The sequence below is a fragment of the Pelecanus crispus genome, chromosome 2 (genome assembly GCF_030463565.1).
Source record: "Pelecanus crispus isolate bPelCri1 chromosome 2, bPelCri1.pri, whole genome shotgun sequence".
Taxonomy (NCBI): domain Eukaryota; kingdom Metazoa; phylum Chordata; class Aves; order Pelecaniformes; family Pelecanidae; genus Pelecanus; species Pelecanus crispus.
The window spans coordinates 78,472,233-78,495,225 of NC_134644.1; the positions used below are offsets into that span (position 1 = coordinate 78,472,233).

General features: G+C 43.6%; 1 protein-coding gene across 1 annotated transcript in view; it reads right to left on the minus strand.

Moving 5' to 3' along the window:
• The window catches only part of DSP (desmoplakin), a 38,690-nt gene extending 17,528 nt beyond the window's left edge, over positions 1 to 21,162 (minus strand). Inside the window, exons 1-11 of the mRNA XM_075705582.1 lie at positions 20,963 to 21,162; positions 11,684 to 11,786; positions 9,825 to 9,973; positions 9,317 to 9,491; positions 6,493 to 6,621; positions 5,244 to 5,294; positions 4,098 to 4,259; positions 3,059 to 3,163; positions 1,733 to 1,828; positions 1,361 to 1,486; positions 409 to 561 (exon numbers count right to left, since the gene is read on the minus strand). Of these exons, the coding sequence (XP_075561697.1) occupies positions 409 to 561; positions 1,361 to 1,486; positions 1,733 to 1,828; positions 3,059 to 3,163; positions 4,098 to 4,259; positions 5,244 to 5,294; positions 6,493 to 6,621; positions 9,317 to 9,491; positions 9,825 to 9,973; positions 11,684 to 11,786; positions 20,963 to 21,162 (1,449 nt within the window). The remainder of the gene's footprint in view (positions 1 to 408; positions 562 to 1,360; positions 1,487 to 1,732; positions 1,829 to 3,058; positions 3,164 to 4,097; positions 4,260 to 5,243; positions 5,295 to 6,492; positions 6,622 to 9,316; positions 9,492 to 9,824; positions 9,974 to 11,683; positions 11,787 to 20,962) is intronic.
• Between the last annotated feature and the right edge of the window lie 1,831 nt (positions 21,163 to 22,993).

A 22,993-nucleotide genomic window follows, 5' to 3' on the forward strand; every position in this document is an offset into this window, starting at 1 on the left:
TTTCATACTCCATCCAGAAAAAACTTGGGATACCAATGACTCATTATACATTCCCTCTTCTTTCGTTAGATGAACAGTATTGACCTAAAGACCCAGAAGGACAGTGGAAGGGTGAGCAATCACCAAAAGAAAGGGGAAGATGCTGGGAAGCATCTGTGTAACAACATTAACCCAATTATCAATGAGACTTTTCTGTGCTAATTTGAACTATGAGTATTAATGCTATTTAATGGACTAATAATAGTAATTTTTACTAAACTTACTAACCAACCAGAACCTAGCTTGTTTATTCATAATTGCATGAAAGTCAGAGCATTTTCATCAAAGAAATTTAAATGCTGACAAAGGGTCATTTGCCATGTTCTAGTTTACACGATGTTCATTCTCAGCCAAAAAGGGATACAGTACCAGATCCTGTTTGTAGTCACACAGAGCCTTGAGAATAATGGGCTTGTTACTCCGGTAGTCTGGGTTACGTGGCTTCAGCTGTACAATCTTCTTGGATTTATTCACCAAACTCTGCACTTGCCTCTTGTATTCAAGAATTCTCTCTCGTTCATTCTGCAAAGATTAATTGTATGCTAAAAATTAATTCTAAAAAGAAACCACGTTTAGTTCCTACTGTTTTATTAAGAGAGGGATACATCTAGAGCTCACTGTAGGCAAAACTTCCTTTAGCTCCAGCTCTGGCAAGCTGCAAAGTTCGCAAAATTTGCAAAGCAGTTTTCTCACACAGATCTGCAATGTGGTTAAAGTGATATGTAAAAAACACAGGAATAAATGGGAAGAATCTATTATAACATGAATGCTAACCAAAAAAAACTAGTAGTAACTACAGTCTCAAACCTGACTTCATCAAATACCCTTTTAAATCACTGAACATTTTTCCTCCAGCATATTTAATTTGGAATTGTAGGACCTAACTCATGATGAGCAAATAGTTAGCTAAAACAGCTACAAGTTAAGTCCTTTCAAAGAGACTACAGTGATATAAAGTGGCATGATGAATAATTTATTAAATGCACTTACCCTTTGAGGCAAAATTTATTCTATCACCTATGAATGAAAGTCTTTCCTTTTCTTAATTTGTTAGCATGTCAGAAACTTGAGAATTTGTTGGGCTCAATCCAGATTTTAAAAGAATCAGAGTTCCCAAACAGTATTAACACAAATTAAAACAACACTCTTCCAATTGTGGGCTTTGCTAAGAAATGGGGAGGAATATACCATTATCCTTTCAAGTTCATACAGCACTGTATATAAACACTGCAGTACACCTGGGCTTCCATTTGGTATCTGAAGAGGGCAACTGATTTCCAAGGTAAGTAGAACATAACCTGTGAGATGGGTGTGACAGTACCTCCAGCTCTTTGATCTGCTCCAGCAAAGATTGTAGTGACATGCTCTTATCACAGATGAACTTCTTTCTGATGGAGTCTTGTAAGTTCTTCAGGTAGCACTCTGTCGCTTGGGCCTCTTCAAAGAACTGCAGGGGAAAAGTGGTCATTTCAGCTGTACACAGCTCTTAAAAATGTCTGCTAAAAATCAATGGATTCCTTTCATGAGAAATCCCAGTTCACATCTGGCAGAACTGTAGGATTTACAATACGGTAACACTGTGTTATGCATAATTGTGTGTAGATTTAGAAAGATTCTGGTACTGAAAAAAATATCTGTGATGGGATTCACACTTCTAACAAAAGTAGTGTGAATTCTCCACGTCACTACTGACCTGAAAGTAAGCTGCATTTTCCTTCAGATGAACATCAATGCATTTGGTGATCTGAAGAATCCAGCTCCACTGAGTTTGTAAGGTATCCATGTAGGCCTAACAAAAATAGTAATATATAGAATACAAACCACCATATTGATCTCTCTCCCATTCCTAGACTCAAGAAAAATTATTTATGCTCCACATAAATGCAGATGAAAAATCTGCTAAAGCAAGTTCATTCACACCAGAATAATGTAATTCATGCAAATAGTTCCCTGACTTCTAATCATCTACCTAACTGAAAAGAGTTAAATACCTGCTTGTGGGATGCAGAAAGAAATTTGTTCATGACTTGAATTTTGTTTGATCAGCATAAAGCCTGAAGTGCATGAACAAAAAGGGGTGAAATGCACAAACAGCAGTGCAAATAAAATATTTCAATTGCAAATTGTCATGCCCTCCTTCCAAGGAATACCGTCAAATATGACTTTTTTTATGATGGCTATTTTTAAATTCAAACTTCTCAAGTAGTTCTCATGTATATTCTTTAGAAAATTACACACAACTTTTACTTCACTGGTGGAGCTTACAAGGATCTTTCCTTTAAGGCAGAAACTGACCACAGAAGAAACACAAATGGTGATTTTACACAACATGGTTACAGTTAACAAAATAAATATGCTGAAAAGCAGAAAGGACTTTTTTTTTTCCTATTAACTTCTTTCAGTTTCAGGGTTCTTGTGCACTCTTAAAACTGTAACAACTACAGCATTTCCTAATAAAATGAGGTTTTCCAAATTGTTGCAGCCTTTGTAATTGGAAGGTAAACGTACACCAAGATGTGAGCAAAAATGTCTTGGCTAAGCTGTAAAATGCACTTCAGTTGCAGAAAGCATTTGCACCTGGATTAAATATAAACTGTCAACAAAGGGTGTGGCTTTCTTCAAAACATGCCTACTAAGATAACAGAAGAACCATGACATGCCTTGCTACCATAAGTTCTGTTGCACTGAGTCAACTCAAACGAGACACAGCAATTTCAATACACTCAGAAAACTCCCTAAGCCTCGTATTAATTTTTACATGCATCTATCAACAAATTTGATAGCAATGAGAGCTCTCCCCATAGCTCTTAAGAAGCCTGAAGTTGCGTGGCCAGGTTTGTAAAGGAAGGTAGTAACATTTATTACAGCAGCTCATACAGCTGGATAAAAATGGACATGCTTTTTGGCAGGCAAACCCTTCTCAGGTCCAAATGCAGCATTTAATTTGCGGACTTTCACTGGGAATTTTTCCCACGTAGCCACTAGAGGAGCAAGTGAAATCACATAAAGTTCAACTCACCTCAATTTTGTCTGAAGCAGGGTGCTGGTTGAGCACTAGCTGGTCACTTTCTTGCTTTAGCTTGTTGAGTTCTTTTTCTTTAAGCTCCAGTTCACTCATGCGTTTCTAAACAACCAAAACACAGCATTAAACAAGTCCCCAAACATATGCTGCACAGGATATTAACTTGAAAATTTTCCAGACAGTCGTGATAATGTAAAATTATCCATGCTAACACCACACAGTAATTCTATTCAGTGTACTGAAGTTAATTATAAAGACAGTAGAAACAAAGAAGGTACAATCATCTCAGTTCTAGTCTCTAGGCTTGCTGCTTCACAGAGCAAAGCACCCAAAGTTCTGCCCTTCCTAGGAATGATGGAAGCAAATATGACTGCAAATGCAACATCCAGAACAACTGAACTAAAAAAAAAGTACCTCCTTAATGGTGTGAACTTTCATTCTTTTTTTAATTTGGTGATCAGCACCGATATTGGTTAAAGAAACACACATGCTCAATTTCCCTACATACCCACAGAAGACAAGGAGCAGTGCAAACTACCTCCAACAGTGCACTCAACATGCTGCTGGCAAAACCATCAGAGGAAGAGAGAGCAGTTCCCTCTGGTACAGCTCTACTTCCTGGTGACAGACATCAGGGCCAAATTCAGGGACCCCTAACCCCTACATAGTCCTAACAGTGAGAAGTAAACTGCTTGATTCAAGCCCCTTAGTGTACCATGCCAACGTTAAGGACTGTGTACACAAGCTATGTGTGATTACTAGTCCACAGCAGACTGTACTGATAAGGCCAGCTTCCAAGGTCAAGAGAAACCATGACAACTGGTTGAATGGGAGCACAATCTTCCAACAGATGTCCAATCTTGACTCAAAAGCTTGTCTCACTACTTAATACAAAAGCATTGATAAAAATCCCCAGGAACTTCAAAAGAGTGAAGAAATGCCTGTTCTGTGATCAGTCCCCCTGAGCCAGGCTGCTCCTCCCTCACTATCCCAAAAGAGAGCCCATGGAAAGCATAGGGAGGTTGAGCTGTCTTACTGAGAAGGCCTCCTGCTTCCTGGCGATGTCGGTGTTCCTGTCACTCCAGTCGTAGAGAAGCTCTTCTTCCTCACAGTCATTGATCCACATGATCTCTCTGCTGGTGGCTTGGATGAGGTTCTGGAATTGACGGAGCTGATCCATTCTCTCAAAGGAGTATTTCTGCAAGGAATTCCAGAAATGAGAAGCCATAATCACAGAAATGCCTGTGCTGGGTGGAAAACAGGAAGCCAAGAGTACAGCATGTCTTTTTTTCTTTTTTAAACTAAAATAACAGTAAAACCCAATCATCTATAAAACCTGTTGGCAACAGACAGCAGATAATGCACCTGGGTTTTTATAGCTATGAAACCTGCTGGCAATGGACAGTGGACAACATGTCTGGATTTACAGAACAATGGGAACTTGAAGTCAGCAGCTTCCAAAAATCACTTCAAACACAAGTGTAGCAGACATGTAGGCAGGCAAGCAAAAAGGCATGAGGGAAAATACAAGAAATGTCTGAACATTTAACATCACCTTTACTTGCATTTGCTGCTCATAGTACATCCTTGACGTTGTAGCAGCACCTTTTGCACAGATGACACTTCATGAAAAGATTCCTTCTCTGTCCTCACATCATAATACACATCCTGTTGCTTGAAATGTATACAGGAATCAGCTTCCAATCCCAAGGGTTAAATCTACCATCTGCACAAGATTCTCACTGTATTTTACATGAAGATCCAAAGCCGAGAAGATGCACAGCCCTACACAGAATTTTGTTCCAATCCCACCTTTGAGTAACTTTTAAAGCCTCATATATAGACTGACTTCATTGCTATATTTACTGACATTAAGGAGGTAGAGTTCTACTCTTCACCCACTTAGTGACCAAATCCCTTTACAAGATGCAAACTAGAAACTTCCTTGTGAGGGTAAGTCAATTATACAGCAGGTAATGAATTAATCTCAGGTTCATGACTCCAACTGAACCTTATAGAAACTACAAAGCACTGTCAGTTTACTGCTGAATAGAATTATTTGAATATGTATCTGTCACTCTGTTGAAACCTGAAGTGTCCCTTGACTATCACACCAGTGTTAATAAAGCAAAAAGAGCGTTCATCATAGAGCTTATCAGACATGAACACATCTCGTGCTTACCAGCAGTCCTTCGTATTCTTCCTCCAGCTGATGAACCGCAGCCTTCTCCCGCTGAAATAGAGACAGCAAATATTTAGTGAGCCTTTTACAAGTTGCCTATTTGCTGATATTTCCTTTACAGTGTCAGTATCATAATAACTACAGGTGGTAACTTGCAAATGCCTGCAAGAGATGTAGGTGAATAGCAGATCTGCACCACTGGAGGACCACAAGAAGTATAAAACCAAGGCTTGGACAAACTTACTTCCCTCAGGAATGCTTAATACATAAGCAAGGTTGCACATAACCCCTGTAATACCAAAACAGCTCCTGAAACTGGATCTCTTTCTGTACCAAACTCCTAAACAGCTGTGGGGAACCAGCTAGTCCTAGAGCTAGCTTTGGAGATTATGAAGTAGTGTAAACGATGATGTGAGAAGGAGGCTCAAATTTTTATTCACACTTCTATGACTGGGAACTTGTACAACCTTGGAACTGGTATTCCACAGGGCCAGACTATCACCTTTCCTATTTGAACCAGAAGGGAAAAGGGAGTAACACCCCTTCCACTCTTCAACTTGGCCGAGAGATCAGAGCTCCAGAGCGGAGTGTCTTTTCTTTAGATGCAACTCCCTCTCCTCCTGTCTGTGTGAGCAATTAACAGAAAAGAAGAATGGCAACGAATAAGCCTTCTCTCTCCTACACCTAGCTGCTGGTCCAATAGGAAAGAAAGTTAACCACTGCATTTTCAGTGTCGTCTTTATTCCAATCACAAAATCCAGAGGGGAACAGAAGCCTCGGAGGGGGGAAAAAAAAAATCTATGAAAAAGCCCATACCTAAGCAAAGCTCTAAGCTTAGCCCAGAATTTGGGCATTTTTCACAGAAATTCCCTCATTACTCAAGGCTGTATCTAAGCACCCACCTTATCCTTTCATTTTTTTATTTTAATGTAACTAGACAGAAAGTGAAAATAATCATTCTTAGCCATTCTTCTCACAAAAAATGTTGCAATATTTATCTGTCGTCCTTGGTACACAACAACAAAATGTTAAAAGCTACTAATTTTTCATTTTAAAATTCTGGGGAAAGAAGTGGAACACAAAGTAATCATGAAATAATAAATATTAGGGTTGAAAGTGGTTGCCACCACGACACCAGTGCTTTCTGAAGAGAAGCTAAGCTATTCAGCATTCCTTTTTGAAGCAGAACACCGGTGAGCCAATGATATAAATCTAGACTAAGCAACGTGTAAGGGAAGACAGTTATTACCAGATCTGTTTTGACTTTGTCCAGGTGCCAGCGATAGTCTCCAATGGCATTGTGAGTCCTCCTATGGTCACCGATTTGTTGCTCGATGGATGCTGCATCAAACCCCCATTTTACTAGCTCCATTTCAGCCTAGGAGAAAGAAACAGTATTTGTACTTTCATTTCCAACATTATTATCTCAATCGGAGCATAAAGGAATTGAACCGAAGGGAACATGACTATGCAGCAGAGTAAAACTGAACAAAGGGAAGTTCAGAATAGCGGGTTACAATTTCTTAAAATTGTCATCACTTAAACTCTGTGATAGGCTCCCAAATTAGAAGAAACAAAGTAGGGAAAATATTTAAGTTGCTTAAAATTAGACTAGGTGAAGCACACTCAGTAGTGTATTTTCATCTGTTTTCTTTGGCCCAAACTGTTCTTTTATGTTCTACAGTACAGTTACATTCTTATCACTCTGAAAACAAATTATGACTTTATCAAACAATGCTATTCATGCAATTCATGTGAAAATACCCAGTCAAGTTCTGTAGCCCAGTATGCTACGTTTCCATTTTAATTATGCTCATGTAAACTCCAATAACTTCAGCTAAATGCAGTCAAACTAAATGAAAAAAACAGAAGATAAACGGAAATTATTATCGAATGTGTTGTTTATCTTGCATTTTGGCAACGTTTATTGTAGGAGGCCAAGTGAAAATCTCTAGGAACAGCCTTTGAAAAACAGTAATACACCTGGATAATTTCTAACTCAAAAACTATCTGACTGCTGTTCTTTGTTTCATTATTTTCAAATATTAAAAGCCACTGAATTCACAATTCAGCTCCTCAAACTCCAAATCATCTTTTATGCTGTAAAGACACACTCTGTCTAAGTCTGAATGCCTGTCTGTACACACACACAGTAAAGAAACAGGTATCTTAAACTTGGGTTGGGACAGAATTTGGTAATTACCAGCCTGGAGCCAAATCTCTATGAGTCAACAGATGACAATAAAGTCCAAACCACACTCAGGCGTAGGGGTTCAAAGGCAGTGTTGAAAATGATCCAAGAAACAAAACCATTTTTGCATTCAACCATCTAAAAGTTACAGGACTTTGACCCTTCTCGTTATATTTAAACAGTCTAAAGAGCCTGTAGTTAACAGTGGCAGTCCTGGCTGGCTGCCAGTACGCGAACAAAGGCTGTCTGGATTTCACTGCACTTTCTCTAATTCTGCACTGGAAATTTGACCGACCCTCCTAACACCTGATTCTCCTGTCAGCAAATCATCCAGACAGAAAACACAAAAACACCAGCAGAAAACCACAGCTGCTCAGACTTTTTTCCCACATCTCACCACATTACTAAAAGAAACATTACCCTGGTCCCAATGTGAACAGGTAATGAGACACAGCAAGGCACGATGGGAAAAAGAGGCATGGTGGAAAGTTCGAAACAATTTTTCCCTAAAAAAACTCAAAAGCCGAACAGGGTTTCAGCCTGTAAGTAAGCTAAGTGCTTACTGGCCGCACCTCAGCTTTGCCTTACGGATTGAAGAAGGGAGAGTCAGCAAGCCTTTTACTTTCACGGGAGCTTTTGTGTGGGAACACAGTTACAAAGCACTTGCTTATGCTCCCTGTGCTTAGCGAGGGGTGTCTGAGCAGGGTGTCACGTGGCATCTTTGGGAGGTGCAGCATGTTCACGGTCCTTCGTCGCTGGAAGCGTGCCCAGTGTCTGTGCAAAATCACTCCTCGAATCGTGGCAGGTCTGACAATTAGCCTACGCTCCCACAGTGTGTATAGAGCAATCACATCTGCTGTTGCTCTCCTGGCATGATGCTTATACATGTTATCACTCAAGGAGTGCATCTCTACTTCCCCTTCTTCCTCTAAAACATGCCACGCTATGGGAGGACACTGAAAAACTAGACTATGACTAGCACTCACATGAAAGTATGGGAACTGTACAGAGTTCTCCCCTCCTCATCTGGTTTGCATAGCAGCCACCTGGCAAACACCATATGCAGATAACAATGACAGGATCACTAAGCAACAGCCTAATAGAGATAAAAATAACGCAATTTCAATTTACAAGGAGTCTGCAAAGCGTCTGCAAAACTTCAGCCAACTTGTGGCACCCTCCCTACCTGTCTCTCAGAAAGGGCTGTCCAACCACAAACACACAACTTCCACTTCAGCAGCACAAAAACAGGCTACAGGCTCTCAACTTGTGTTTTCTACTCCAGGTTACATCATCAACAGCTGTGCATAGGCAAATTATTCTGCACATGCAACAGATATACACAAACATGCTGAAGTTGCTACTTCAGCAGTGACTTCTGAAAGTCAAGCCCTGTGGCAATCAGCTCTACCTTCTGGCTCCCACTGTGGTAAAGATAGAGTAGAGCGGGAAAACAACTGTAAAATACTGGACAATGGTTAAATCTGTAAAGCTGGTCCTATCTGCGTAAAGCGTTAAGATAAATATGAATCATAAAGGAAATCTGTGGAAGGAAGGAAGGAAATATCGAGCATAATAATCTCTAACACAAACATGCCAATGCCTTTTGTTATGTTAGCAGCTGTGTCTCATTTAGCTTTCAAATCTAACTTCCACACTTTTTCCTCTGCAAAAGACGACCCCAAATTCATGTTCATATTTCAGTGGAAACTCACTACATGTACAATACTGCAATTAATAAAAAGAGGAACTTGGAATAATATACAAGCATTCACATGTACTTTTGATTTTCTACTGGCACCCAAAACATTACTGCATGCGAGGCGGCATTCATAAACAACACCAGGTCTTAGCATTGTGTCTGAGTTTTGCACAGATTTACCTTCTGCTGCCTCATCCAGTTTAAACATTCGCTTGTGACACGTTTCGTGTACTCGTCCCAGCCTGAGCCACTCTGAGAGGAGTAGCAACCACCGCCTTTGGAGCTGGCCCTCCTGGCACGGGGAACACTGATGGCTTTGTACAGGGCACGCATTTGCTCTTGAAGTTGAAGCAGCCTGAAAGGGATGGAACCAGTTAGTGTCTATGAGGAAAACAACCAGAAAACATGGAAACAACACAATTAATCTCTCCCACTGGACCACCAAGTATTCAAAATAAAGTGCTGAAAGCACAGGCTGTGGAAAAAATAGATTGACTAAAATTTCATGGGGACAACCATGAAAATTCTGTAAGAAATATATTACTGCAAGGCCCTTCTCCATGTTGCATGCCCCAAACAAACTCGACTGATTTCTGCCACATCCTGCAACACCAGGGAAGGTGAGCACGTGAGACACCACAAACTTGTACCAGCCACATTCCCTCCCCCAGCCCTTCCCTGGCAATACCTTTTCTGATACATTTCACAGGGTTGGCCCATCTGCCTCATCTCTCTGATCAGCCCATCCAGGATATCCATTTGGTCATTTGCCTGCGCAAAGCACTCTTCCAGATCTCTGTTCCCCCTAATCTGGACACCATCCCCATATTTCAGTTCCTGGGGGGCGGTGGGGAAAAAGAGAGAGAGAGATGGGAGATTAAATTAAATATTCATCACCTAAGCTTCAGCTTGGCTGTTTTAAAAGAGATGTTATGAGGACCAATTATTTTTAAGAAGCGTGATAGGTTTCAACTGCTGGGTCTCTGATTGCCAGTTTTACCTGGCAGAAGGCCAATCAACAAAAGGATCCACAGTCATTGGAAAGTCCTTATTACAAATAAAATACAAAAGAAAATTATCAAACAATGATACCAACCAAACCTTTCCATAAAGAACAGCATATCCTGACTGACGTTTATTTCAGCAGAGCCAAGGCTTCACACGGTGTGCTAAGTTTTTAAGACCTTATGCTTTGGTGTTTAGAGGGCGAGAAGCAAACACTCTGTCCTAGTGGGAGTTGGCAGATACTGCTCCTGATTTTTCAGAAGTTTCCCTGAGGTTCTAAGACTTACAGACATTGCTCCTCCCCTGCAAAAACGTAGACTGCACCCTGTCTGCCTGGGACCAGCTCCATGCCCAGTCACATTTGCATCCCACCTTATCACCCAAAGTCTCGGCAAGTTCTCCATGTGCCCTCTCTGTGCAGTGGACCACAGTATGGTCATGGTGCTTCGAGTGGGAGACATGGCTTTTTGATCCCACACTGACACAACCATGCTGAACAAAACATTAGCCAGCTGTGATTTGACTTTGAAATAAAATATTGACGGACCTCATTACTTTGTCCCTCAGAAAGAAAAGAAAAAAAAAAAAAGTAAGCAATGCATGTTGTGGCACCAAGCTGGACCTAAACATCACTTTCTTTTAAGTTCACTGGAACAATATTAATCCTTAACAAGAGGCAGTATTTACTCTGGCATTGATTTTTATATAAACATGCTCACACATGCTGTATCTCTGAAAAGGAAATGAACTACTAACCACAGAGTTCATTCCTGAACAAATTTTCTATCCACAGAGGGTCCAAAAGTGTGCATTAAATCACATCTACTGCCAGAACTGCAAATGGTTTTTGGATCTCAGTGGCCTCAACAGCAGGATGCACTCACCACCATGCACCTCCTCTGACTTCAGCAGGAACAGAGGATGTCCCATGTTCGCCAGGACTGAAGCTAGCATCAGCCAGTAACCCACCCCCAGGTACTACGGGTTTATATCAGTGTAGCGTACAGCAAAGATAATCTCTATGCATTTGGGATGAAACAGTCAAGAGTATTTTAATCTAGTTTCATATACTTCTTCAGGAATCATCTGGAAAAATAAAACAAAGGTAATGAAAGTTTTTCCTATGGCGGTTCAGGTTCATTATGGCCCAGAAAATGATGACAATATTCTACAGGACACAGTAAGAGACTACAAGTGGTCATAACATTATTAACAGCTCTTTACATTGACAGTGGCCTTGATCTAAAGCTGAAAATTAAGATGCAGTAGAATCTGCCTGAAGGGTGGTTTTTTTTTTAAAAATTAGTAACTGCCCTTTTTCTTAATCGGATGCATTTCAGTCAGTTCTACTGAACACTGAGTGCAGATGGAGGAGGGAGACCTAGGAAGGCAGTGCACTATTCCACTCCCAGTTGCCTCACACAAACAGCTGAAAGAGAAAGGAGGTGAAGAAGCAGAGCCTGTGAGTCCGGAAAACAATGCAGCATTCATTCCCTGTAATATTCATAATCACTTTTGATAAGAAGAACAAGAAGCACTCACGGGTTGTACTATGAGCTCAGCTCGCATCAGGCAATCCGAACAGTTTTGCAAAAGCTCCTGGATGGTGTTCTGGCGTCTGGACACTGTACAGGTCCCATTCTGACTGTTGCGGGGGAGAAGAATTAAGTAAGTACAGAGTAATCACACATTTTGAAGAGACAAGAGAAACACAAATTCCCAACAGCTAAGAGAAGTTAGATGGAATAATCAATCTCAGTAAGCTTCACAGAGACACATACGTTTTATCTGGCCCTCCTGCATAATTGCACTGTGAAGTTTTAATGTCGATTCCATGATGGCAGAGCCACTTTATAGGAAGAGCAGGCATGGACTGACTTCACCACAGGATCAAGCAGAAGGTGGAAACTGGCATGCTGTAAGGGAGAAAGGTCTCCTTCCAGTACAGGTATTCGTAGCTTTGATAAGCAAAACTTTGGTAGTATTACAGTGAGACTAAATTATCCAAGATTTTGTTAAAGTCTGTACATTAGAATGTAGCCTTTGCGTGATGTTACCGTATGTGACACCAGCTATCAAATGTCAGAGCATAACAGGAAAGCAGGATCCTCCGCTACGCAAGCACATGAGCACACAAGGCCATACAAACCTATGAAGGGCCCTTTCATCAGTGGAAATGGATGAAGCTAGTGCAGTGTCTTAAAAAGGCATTGCAAGCTGCATACACTACTACAAAAACAGATGTGGGGGCTGGAGTTAGAGGACATGTTTTCTTGCACATAAATGAAGTGGGAGTTTGGGGGTTCCAAGTAAAGCTCCAGAACTGAAAACACTAGTGGGGGAAAAAGCCAAGATAAATAACAGCGTCGTTACTGTTGTCTTACACATAATCTACTGCATCCCTACCACCAGAAGGTTGCTTTTCTAGCATTTGGGATTCAGCCACCAAAGCAAGCCACTGCTAGTTGAACGTGGGTGAAGTGCTTCAAGCAAGGAACCATTCCTTGCTGATGGAATCAGAGCTCCCAAGCAAGCCCAGGCGGCTCCCAAACCAAAGCACTTGCCAATGAAACTAAAATAAACCACTACTAAGAGACGGTAAGAAATTAAGCTGCTTCCAAGCCTTGCCTTTTCTAACTCCTGTGCTCACAGTAGGTAACCTTTTCCATTACAAATCACTGAAGGCCCAAATCTTCCATACAACACCAACATCAAAAAGACTATTGGTGCAAACCTGTCCAGCTCAGAGCCAGCAAGTCATCTGGATTAAATGGAAATTTTTCCACTGACTTCAACAGACTCTGATCATCCTTTGCAGAAGGAACTGTGACAGTGTAAAAAACTTGGCAGAGCTGTCCTTGGGAAAATCACTGCAGTGGTGAGAAACGTTCAATGGTGTATTTTTAAGAGCTCTTCTGCAGTGTGTGCAGTTGGTGCTTCAGCAGCCTGCCATTTTCCTATCAGCTCTTCTTGAACAAGTGGAAAAAGTTTGAGCAACTTTTCACCAGCTTCCCTCAGCGCTGCAGAGCAGACCCTCAAAGACACAGAGGCAGGATTGGAGAATCACTGGGTGACTTAAAATGAGCTGTACACACGCAACTCATGGCTTGCACTATGATCCTTTGGCTGCACAAACGCTGTGCCCTACTGTGCTATGCACCCTTGTATATCTTGGAAACAGCTTAAAGAAAACAATTGTGAAAAATAACATATGGGTCTGATTTTGTGCCAGGCTGCCTGTCAGCTTCCTTTTCTACATCATTCCTTCTCCTTAGGCACCACTGTTGTGTTTCGATCTAGAAGTATCTGACTGCATCTAAAATTTACATTTAATTATACCAACAATTACTCTCATGAATGAAACATAATGAACAAGAGAGAGGAACCTTCCAAGTGATTTTCTCTTTTTAGAGCATCAGAAGAGTATTTCTTTTCAATCGCTTTTTCAATCATCTCCTGGCAGTTATAAATGCCGGATATCCATTAAAGCCAAAAGAACTATAGACGGGGACCAGAATGCTACTGTAATAAATCAGCTTATCTCCACTGACTTCAGTGTAATTTCACTGACCTCAAAGGCATTATTTCACACTGAGAGGAGGTCTAAACAACAGCTGTCATAGTTAACATGCTAAGAAACTGTGAAGAAAAGCTATTTTCAAATAAATCTACAAACTACTAAAACAATTTAAAGGATAGAAAAGGTAGAATTACAGGTATTTTGTGTTCATCCCAATGATGTTAGAATACCACATCCAGAATTATTGTCCACATAATAAAAAAAGTTGGAAAACTGAAGATGGTTTAATATAGATGCACAAAACTGTTTCCAAGGCAGAAGCAAATGCCTTGAAGTGGGAGGCTTAAGCACACCCTATTTAGATCTTCAAATAAAGATTGACAAGTTACTTGTTTACAGTTCACCGGGACCTTCACAAGAAGAAAGCAGCAAGCATTTAAGGCTTTCCAATGTAGTAGATAAAGACATAACCAAAATAATGGCAGAAGCTGGAGCAATACAAACCGAAAAGAGCACAATACTTCTTCAATGCTCCTTTAATACTTTGGATGTCGGTTCTGTTGTTGAACAACTAACTGTTTTGCTAGTCAAAATACTGAGATCAATACCAGGACAATGGTGAAGAGGCTGCCTGTTAAAGGCAGCTAATGACACTGGGAGAGCTAAATGGTTTTCAAAACCATCAGCCAAACGGAGCTACGCTGGGTTAAGGGACATACCCAGAGACAGCAGATGCCAGTATGGGAGCTGATGTTTGATGGCATAGCTCTACCAAGTCAACAGGACACAAAGACTTCAAAGCTGAAGAGGATTTAGCTGGACAAATATACTCAAGGAGGGCATAAATCAATCTCTGAACATAAAAAATAAAAATACTTAGCAAGACAATACCTCAACATATACTGGTTGATACATCAGATGGCACTAGCACAATCTCACATGGACACATCTTCAATGCTTTTCACCCATGTGATAGGGGAGTATTTAATAAGCAGTTTCAAAGGCCTTCAGTGTAATATTCCTCTTACTGAAGCCAACAGGCCTTTAATGGGAATGAGTAGATCAAAGCAGAAACCCCAATGCAGAGTAAGCAGACATCCAACCTTGAGGCAGAAGGAAACAGCCAGCCAAAGGAAAACCATATCCAACACAATGCCATAACAAAAAAAAAAACCAAAAAAAAAACCTGGACTGAAGAAACTGAGGCAAACCCTAACCCCTGAACATGCTACCTGGCATCACAACATGGAGGCAAGAACAAAGCTGGATTTTCAAAGTACAGCCATGTAATCTAGATCCTATATAAAAATACATTTATGTCCCTCAGAAAGATGTAGGACCCCAACAATCCTCACAGGACACAGATTAAGTGGATTACTATAGATGGTGTTTTGTCAATGTCTCTCTTGCTTTGTCTGATTTTGTTTACAGGAAACTGAATGAGTTTAAAGTAATGTTTGGTCATTGTTACAACTACTGCTGCTATGATGACAATTTGATTTAACTCTGGCAGCATCTAAAGCTTGAAACCTGTGAATATGATCCTGCTGCACCAAACACTGTAGGCACACCACACAGTAAAAACATTGGCAAGTTTTTCACTTGTTTTATCGGACCCCTGTAAATACAGTGTACATTTTCAAGCATTCCAGCAGAAAGGCAAAGAACTGGGGCTTGGTCTTTTAGCAGAATTTGTAACACAAGAGTGCAGGGACTCCTACTAATAAATACATGCATTTGCAAGAATCTGACTATTTGCTGTATTCCTTTGGTTTTGTAAACCCTGCAGAACAGCACAGAGTGAAACAGCCTGGACTGCTTCAGACTTCAACTACCTATTTGTCCTTACAACTCAAAATTTTAGACCATGACACTTATTTTGAAGGCAACTCATGAATTTCAAAAAGACACTATTAAACTGAGTTCTTTATTAAAATGACTTAGTTTTAATAGTCATTAACTATCCAAGGAACAAAGGAAAAGAAAGGGGAGGAGCATCTTTATTTTAAAATGATGAGAATACTTCAAAACACAGAAGAATCACTGTTATTTGGCATCTTAAGATGTAGCACTGGATCTCTCTACTGCCAGAAGAGCCCTAGGAAAGGCACAGCATCTTCATGTTGTTGTCATTCTGTACCGGAGCCACCCTGCTTGCTGCACGTCAAGGCAGAATACATTGATTGCTCCCTTGCTATAGTGCTCTCCCAGAGAAATGAGAGGACAGCCCAACCCCTGCTGCCACCGGGCTTTGGGCAGGATGGTAGCTCAGGCAACATCCCCCTGCTGCAATATACCCCACCTGAGCTAAACTCAGCCATTACCTTACCGGTGAATCCTGAATTTCTGAATGAGGATTGCACTTAACTGTTAAGCAGTATCAGTGATGCTCACAAGACCCCCAGCTTTACAAAACAAGAAATAACTATTCCTGCTTTTTGTAAATGGGACTGAGAAACGCTTTCGAGGCCATGCGATGAGTTATGAGAGTTGAGACAGACACGGTAAACGTAGCTGTGCCCATGTCCCCGGAACACAGCAGAGCTGACTACTGCTGTCACTGACTTAATTCAAGCAGTCAAAAGATCACCTAAGTGATACTTTTTGAAGAAATTATATATCCTCTGTAAACACTCGGCTTGCACCCTTACAGGCCCAACCGAGTCGTTACTGCAGAACCCGAGGGGCGAGGAAGAAAGCCAGTTACCTTCTGCTTTCTCATTTGCCTCCTGCTGCTGAAGACCTGCACACCCCCAAGCATAAATGCCTGCAACGTGGAGGCTGCTCTGCTTTCTGCCTTTGCTAGTAGACATCAAGAGGCTGCCGTGTTATCCGGGGGGTGATTAGCCTCTAGAGAAGCAGGGCAAAGGAGACACGCAGAAGTACATCCAGGAGCTCCGCAGAGCCTTCCAGCAGCTTCACAGTTCCTTAAAGCTTTGGAAGCACAAATGGGACACTCTTCGCCCAAAGATCCAATTTAAACCAAATCAGAATAATCCTTGTTAAATTTTCTGATTGCTCCACAAAACACTTAGCCTTTAAAAAAATGCAAAGCATTTTTTTTCATTCAAAAACTAAAGGAAGCTTTAAAAAAGGTCGTTTTGCAGATTCAAAGTATCAAGCGACTACCATAATGCAACAATGAGAGCAAAATAATAGCACTTCTTTTACTACCCGACCAAACTTGTTTGAACAAGCAATAGATTCATGAAGGGATTACCTGGTATGCCCAGGGTAGGCAAGTCAGAAGAAAAACCTGACCTGGAACCTCCATTCCCAGCACACAGCCTGCACACACCATGGGACTTAAAAACCACCACCCATCTGCCACCGCCTGCCAGCTGGGTGTGTGTGCCCCTGAGAAGGCACAGGCATACGCTGGCAAAAGGTGGTGAATCACAATATCCATAAGAATATAACCAGAAATTAAAATACTATAAAACAGCTTTTCCCCCTGCCTCAAGGAAGGTGAATGCAAGTGTCAGAAATTATCGAGAGTTTCGTAACTGCGCTCTCCCCGTACGTCTCTGTTCTCACTAGGATCAGTTTTGGCACACCATGGCCTTGCCAAACTAGTCCCATCTGCCGAGTATGCACATAGACTAAGGCACAATGACAGGAAACTTCAAAAGATGTCTGCATCTTGCACAATCGGGCTCTAAATACCATTAGAAACGTGCAAAAATTTAAGAGTCACTGGTGAAATCTTAAGACCCCTGAGGCCAGGTGCCTTCAGAGCAAGCAGTGTTTCACAAGGGATCCTGCCACACCTATTCACAGAAAACCCTTGCACTTTTTCCCACTGGTATTAATCACCAGGGGCAACGGCACCGTTTCTAAAGGCCATACCTGCCCAGTGCAGCAGGCTGCAGACGTGCGGCCTCTCCCACCTCCGGCTCTGGGAGGGGCTGGCCAAACGCAGGGTCCAGCCTGGACCATGGAAATACACCTGTGCCACAGATCAGCCGCTCCAAACACCAGCAAATCCCTTGCTTGACAGAGGCTTTCACAGCTGCAAAGGTATCTAGCTTGAAATCTCGCACATGTACCTATGAAAAGGTGAGCTGGGATAGGTACAATCTGGTTTTCTTCTCATGGCGTGGCAGCGTCACCAGCTGTTGCTGAAACCCATTTCTTGGCCAGCTTGAGCACAGCGCAGGCTCTGCCGGCATGGCAGGTATTTGGCAGCAATTCAGACGCATTCCTCCTCCCTTTCTGTCTGCCCATGGTTTTGTTTGTCACCAGGGCAGTTTCCAACACACCCCTCACCCGGTACAATGCTGTGGCAGAGGAGCTCCAAGGGGACCTTACCACACCACTCAGCCAGGACCCTGCAGATCTCTGCAAGACTGATGGGAAAGGCAAAAACGTGGCTTTGAATCTGTCAGGCCCTGAAAGTAATGTCAGGGCATGGGATATGTACTTCTAAGTCCTTTTCTAACTTAAAGCATGAAGCTACATTAACTCTTAAGCAGAATTGTGTAAATGAATTTATTTTCTTATCACATGGTGACCATGAATCCTAGGCTATTTTTTTCCCTAATCTCAGCAATGACAAATAAAACTGCACAACTTGCCACTTTTTTCCTTCTCTCTCAGCATATCAGATTTTATCTCTCCATCGCAAAGGCATTGATAAATATTCGACTGATGAATTGGCAGTTTAGGAGCGTGTGACTCACCGTCAAGCGGAGCATCTGTACTCTGGGCCAAGCTTATCCTGAGTTCCCAAGCCAGAAGAAACCGGGAATGTTGTAAAAGCACCTTGCTGAGCCCTAAGGGTAGGGAGCGTCTTACATTGCTCTGTGAGTAATGTAATACTCAGCACAGACTTGTTTGGCAGAATACGCCCCAAAACTTACAAGACTAGACCCTAAGTTAAATCCTACGGCATTTAAAATTAAGGTACAGTAATCCTCCCCATTAGAAAAAGAAGCCTCAGTTTTGTAGGCTCAGTAACTGCCACTAAACTTTGGCATGGAAGATATCAGGCTGAATGAATTATTAAAACCAGTTCCATAGATGATGGCTCTGATCCTGCAAGCACAACATGGCAGGATTTAGTGGATTTACTGCACGCAGTGCATGTGCAAAATCAGGAGTGATTGCTTTTTGCCATTAACTGGTAAAAAAAACCTTTTTTTGTATTGTGGGGGACATTTTAATTCAAATCAGCACTAATTAAAAATAAACGTATGCAACTCAGTAAGGTGCAAACACATAATTGTTTTACAAATAATGGTTATTTCATATCGTCAGATGTTGTCATATACAAAAAAATTATATGTAAAATATATATATGTACGTATTTTGATCTCATTAACAGGGGTCTTTAGTTCTATGCAGAAGCCTTGCAATGAAGTGAACAGGAAGTTTCATTGCAACCTCCTTGCCACATATACCTTCCAAAAAAGGAGATACGAGTATTACGTTACAGAGAGTAAATGAAAGGATGTTGATATAAGGTTGTTAACATCTTGATCAGGTCTGTCCTTTCCATTCTTGCTACGCCACTACTGAATACTAAAGAAAGAAGAGCCTAACAAACTACAGACTGGTTTAAAATATGTAACAAAACCCAAAGAATGCTAAATTAAAGGAAGGTATTTCTCCTCCACTGGAAGTCAGAACGAATAGCGAGGTCACTCCAGTGAATCCAATACAGTTGCACTGGAATAAGCCTGGGAAAAAAGAGAACAGCCTGGAAGCAGCATGTTCTGCCATTAATTTTTCACGTCTGTCTCTTGAAAACAGTAAAGGTATTCGCAGTGGAGCGCCACTAGCAAAACAGATCCTCACAAATCCAAGATGACAACGGCACTGTGAGTCCTAGTATGTGCACTCTCCCATGGCAGAGTATTGAATTGTTATAATTATATAGCAATAAACAGGTATTCTCATACTACTGTAATAGTAGTAGTTATTTGACTAGACATGTTATAGCAGCAATTCATTGTTAACTAACTTACCTGTGCACACACCAAGCCGAAAGTCACATGAAGAACTAAAACTAAGAACCGGGCAAAGTAATAAACAAAAAATAGGTAGAATGCAAGTTTTGTGTTTCATTCAGTGGTCCTCTAGCAACAGGACTGACAAACCTAAACAGAGGTGTCTGCGCTCTCTAGGGTCATCCTAATTCTCTACAGCCATTTATAGATCTGCTTGATTTAATAAAGCTTGCCTGTTCTCATCTGCTGTTTATTTGCTATACATGTTTAATTCTCATCCTTCTGCAATCTAATAATGATGTACTCTCCGTAAAATTAGGGGACAAATTCTAACACGTATTACACGACAGCACTTCTGAATCAATTCCTAAGTCAGTGGCATCAATAATTAGACCAACAGGCTTAATGGAGCCATTCCACATGTAAAAAAGAGTAATCACCAGCAGTGTTTTTGTGTAAGCCCCTTATCGTACACCAGTGCTGTTTCCTTCAGTGACTGTAACTGCTGCCTGCTTTTCAGTCCCGTGAACTCCCAGCCGAGGGTATTAATGGAGAAGTCTTCAAGACCGCTGCACTTATTTTGCCAGACTCCCTCTGTGCAGATTGCTGGTTCAGGGGCATCCATGAAAGCAGGTGTTCTCCAACCCAGGATCCATAGCCAGCACCCTGCCCGCAAGATCTTCGCTGTGCTCACAGCAACTCAGCAAGCAGAAAGTTAGGAAGGTGGTGGGGGGGGGGAAGCAGACTGTATCTTTGCTCCCCAGCCACCAAATATCAGTGATTGCTGCATAAAAGGTGACGGCCTTAATCTCCCGGGCCTTGCACAAGCTAGAAACAAACTAAAAAATGAGTAAGAGAACGATTCCCACTAGTTAAAATCGTTTTATAGCCCTAGTTATGCAACTGCTGGTGAGGACAGTGGGAGCCGAGCCTGGGTTTATAAGGCATAAAGCAATTTACTTCAGGACAGCTTGGTTTGCGTCACCGAGCAAAGCGGGGTTTTATCAGCAGAGAACGGCGGGGTCAGCGCAGCCAGCGCGGAGGCGCGTTCACACCCCGGAATGCCCAGGGGAGGCATCGAGGGCACCACCACGCCTTCCATCCCGTTACTCTCTTCACAGCCAGTCCCCACCGAAAAGTTTTTTTCGAAACAAGTGTAAAAGCGAAAAGCTCTCCGCTTGCACCTAAGCGCCTTGGAGAGGCCGCGTCTCCTTAGGGAGGACAACGAAAGGCCTGGCGCGCTCGCACGCCTAGGAGGGATGAAACGGGCGGGCAGGCCGACGGCGGGCCCGAGGGAGCGGGGCCGGGGGCCGGCGGGGCCCGCTCGCCCCCAGCCCGGCCCGCACCTACCCGTATCCGTCGGAGGCGTAGTCCCCCCCGTAGGTCTTCTGGTAGTAGTAGGTCTTGTGGGTGTGGGTGCCGCCGCCGCCGCCGCCGCCGCCCCCCACCACATGGGAGCTCATCTCGTAGCGCAGGTCGGTGCCCGAGTCGGCCCGCGCCATCCGGCCCAGGGTGTTGATCCGCGGGTGCGAGCCGCCGTTGATGCTCATGGCGGCGGGGGAGCGCGGGGGGCCGCCGCCCGGGGGGAGAGGGGACGACGGGGAAAGCGACGGGGAGGCTGGCCCAGACCCGCCGCGGGGAAAGGCATTCACCCCCGGGAGGGCCCGCCGCGGTGCCGCCTCTCCCTCGCAGCCCGCCGAGGGCCGGGGAAGGGCCGAGCGCCGGGGATCGGCGCGGCCCGCAGGTGAGGGGAGCGCAGGGGCGCCGCGGAGCGCTGTGCGGTGGCGGAGGCTGCTGGCGGCGGCGGCGGCGAGAGCCGAAGTGCCGTCCCGTCCCCTCCCCGGCGGCAGAGGAAAGGCGAAGCCACACCTTTCGGCGGCGGTTTTAAGCGGCGCTCCTGGGCGTGGAGCCGCCGCCGCCGCCTCGCCTGCGCCCTCCGCGCCCCCTCGGCGGCCGCCTCAGGTTTCTCCGCCGCCCCGGCCTCCGCCCCGCCGCGCCCGGCCCAGGCCAGGCCTCCCCGCGGCGGCGGCCGCGTCGCCCATTACAAACTTCTGCTCGTGGAGCGCCCATTACCCGCGGTGGCGGCCGCGTCGCTCCCCGGTGGCCGCCCGGGCACCGCAAGGCCTCTGTCAGCCTCGCACCGCTGGTTCCACCTTCCTTGGTGCGTGGCCTGCCCTCGGAAGTTGCCGGTGGAGGTTGGAGCCCATTACAAACTTCTGGAGCTTCATCATTTCCCCTCCCCGCTGTCGCAGAGCCCCTGGGGAGGGGGCTGCTCGCCGGAGGGCCGGGAGCCCTGCGGTGAGGGCGGCCGGGGCAGGGGTGCCCACGACGCCAAACACCCTCCTGCCGCTCCAGAAAGCAACCAGCGCCTGAGCAAGGCAGCACCGGTTAAATCGACGCCATTACATCGAGAGTGGGTCCGGTCCGCTGGTGGCAGCCCTCTCCCCCTGCACCAAGGTGTGGCACATCACAGGGCCAGCTTGCTTGTTAGGAAAGCGGCGTAAATGTTTCTTTCATCAACTGGGAAATACGTCGGGTCCCATATTTGGGAAGGCTGCTGATGCTCCAAGCCCAGTTCATTTCTGAAACAGCCCTGAAACTTACACACCGCCGCGTGAGATGTTTGAATTGTGTCGTGTGCTGACTGCATTTGTGCATGAGAAAGAGGATATCCAGAAACGGGTGTTTAAACTGACTTCTTCCCTTAGTTTTTCTTGATTCCTGCCTTCTGGTGCTCTGAAAGTTAAGCTTTACTCTTAAAAAATAAGCCAGATGCTAGAGACAAAATCACTTTAATACATATGTGTGCATGCAGGGTGTCGGCAAAGGCAGTTTGCTGTAGGATGCCTGCGGTGCCTTCGTTATCAGCCATTGACCACTGGGTCAGTCTCAAGAGTCGATCGAGAATAATTTCTTAGCTATACTCCGTGGCACTGCCTCAGCTGGTCTGGCCGCTTGCCCATGGTGTTAGAAGACAAAGAGAAGATGGCCAGATTTTAAGAAGCAGCAGTCACTCCTGAATAACCCTGCCACACTTTTCTGAAATAATCCCGAGGTTTTCATCCCAAAGTGCAGTACAGGAGCCAGCCACATCAGTCATCTCATGCTCTGCGACAATGCATGTGCTGTAAGCTTTTTAAACTTGTGGGAGATGACCAGCAGCCCACACCATCCATAAATTCTTGGGCCCGCTTCTGTCTTCCCTGCACTGATCATTTTCCTGGTATTTTAAATGCAAGTGATAGGCCACAGGACAGTAAATAACAACTACACAAACACACCGGAAGGACAAGACTTTCTGAACTATTCCAGAGAAAACCGAATGAGAGCAATTCTCCTCAATGCCACTGAAACTGCTGGGGCTCTGCAGGAGCACCACAG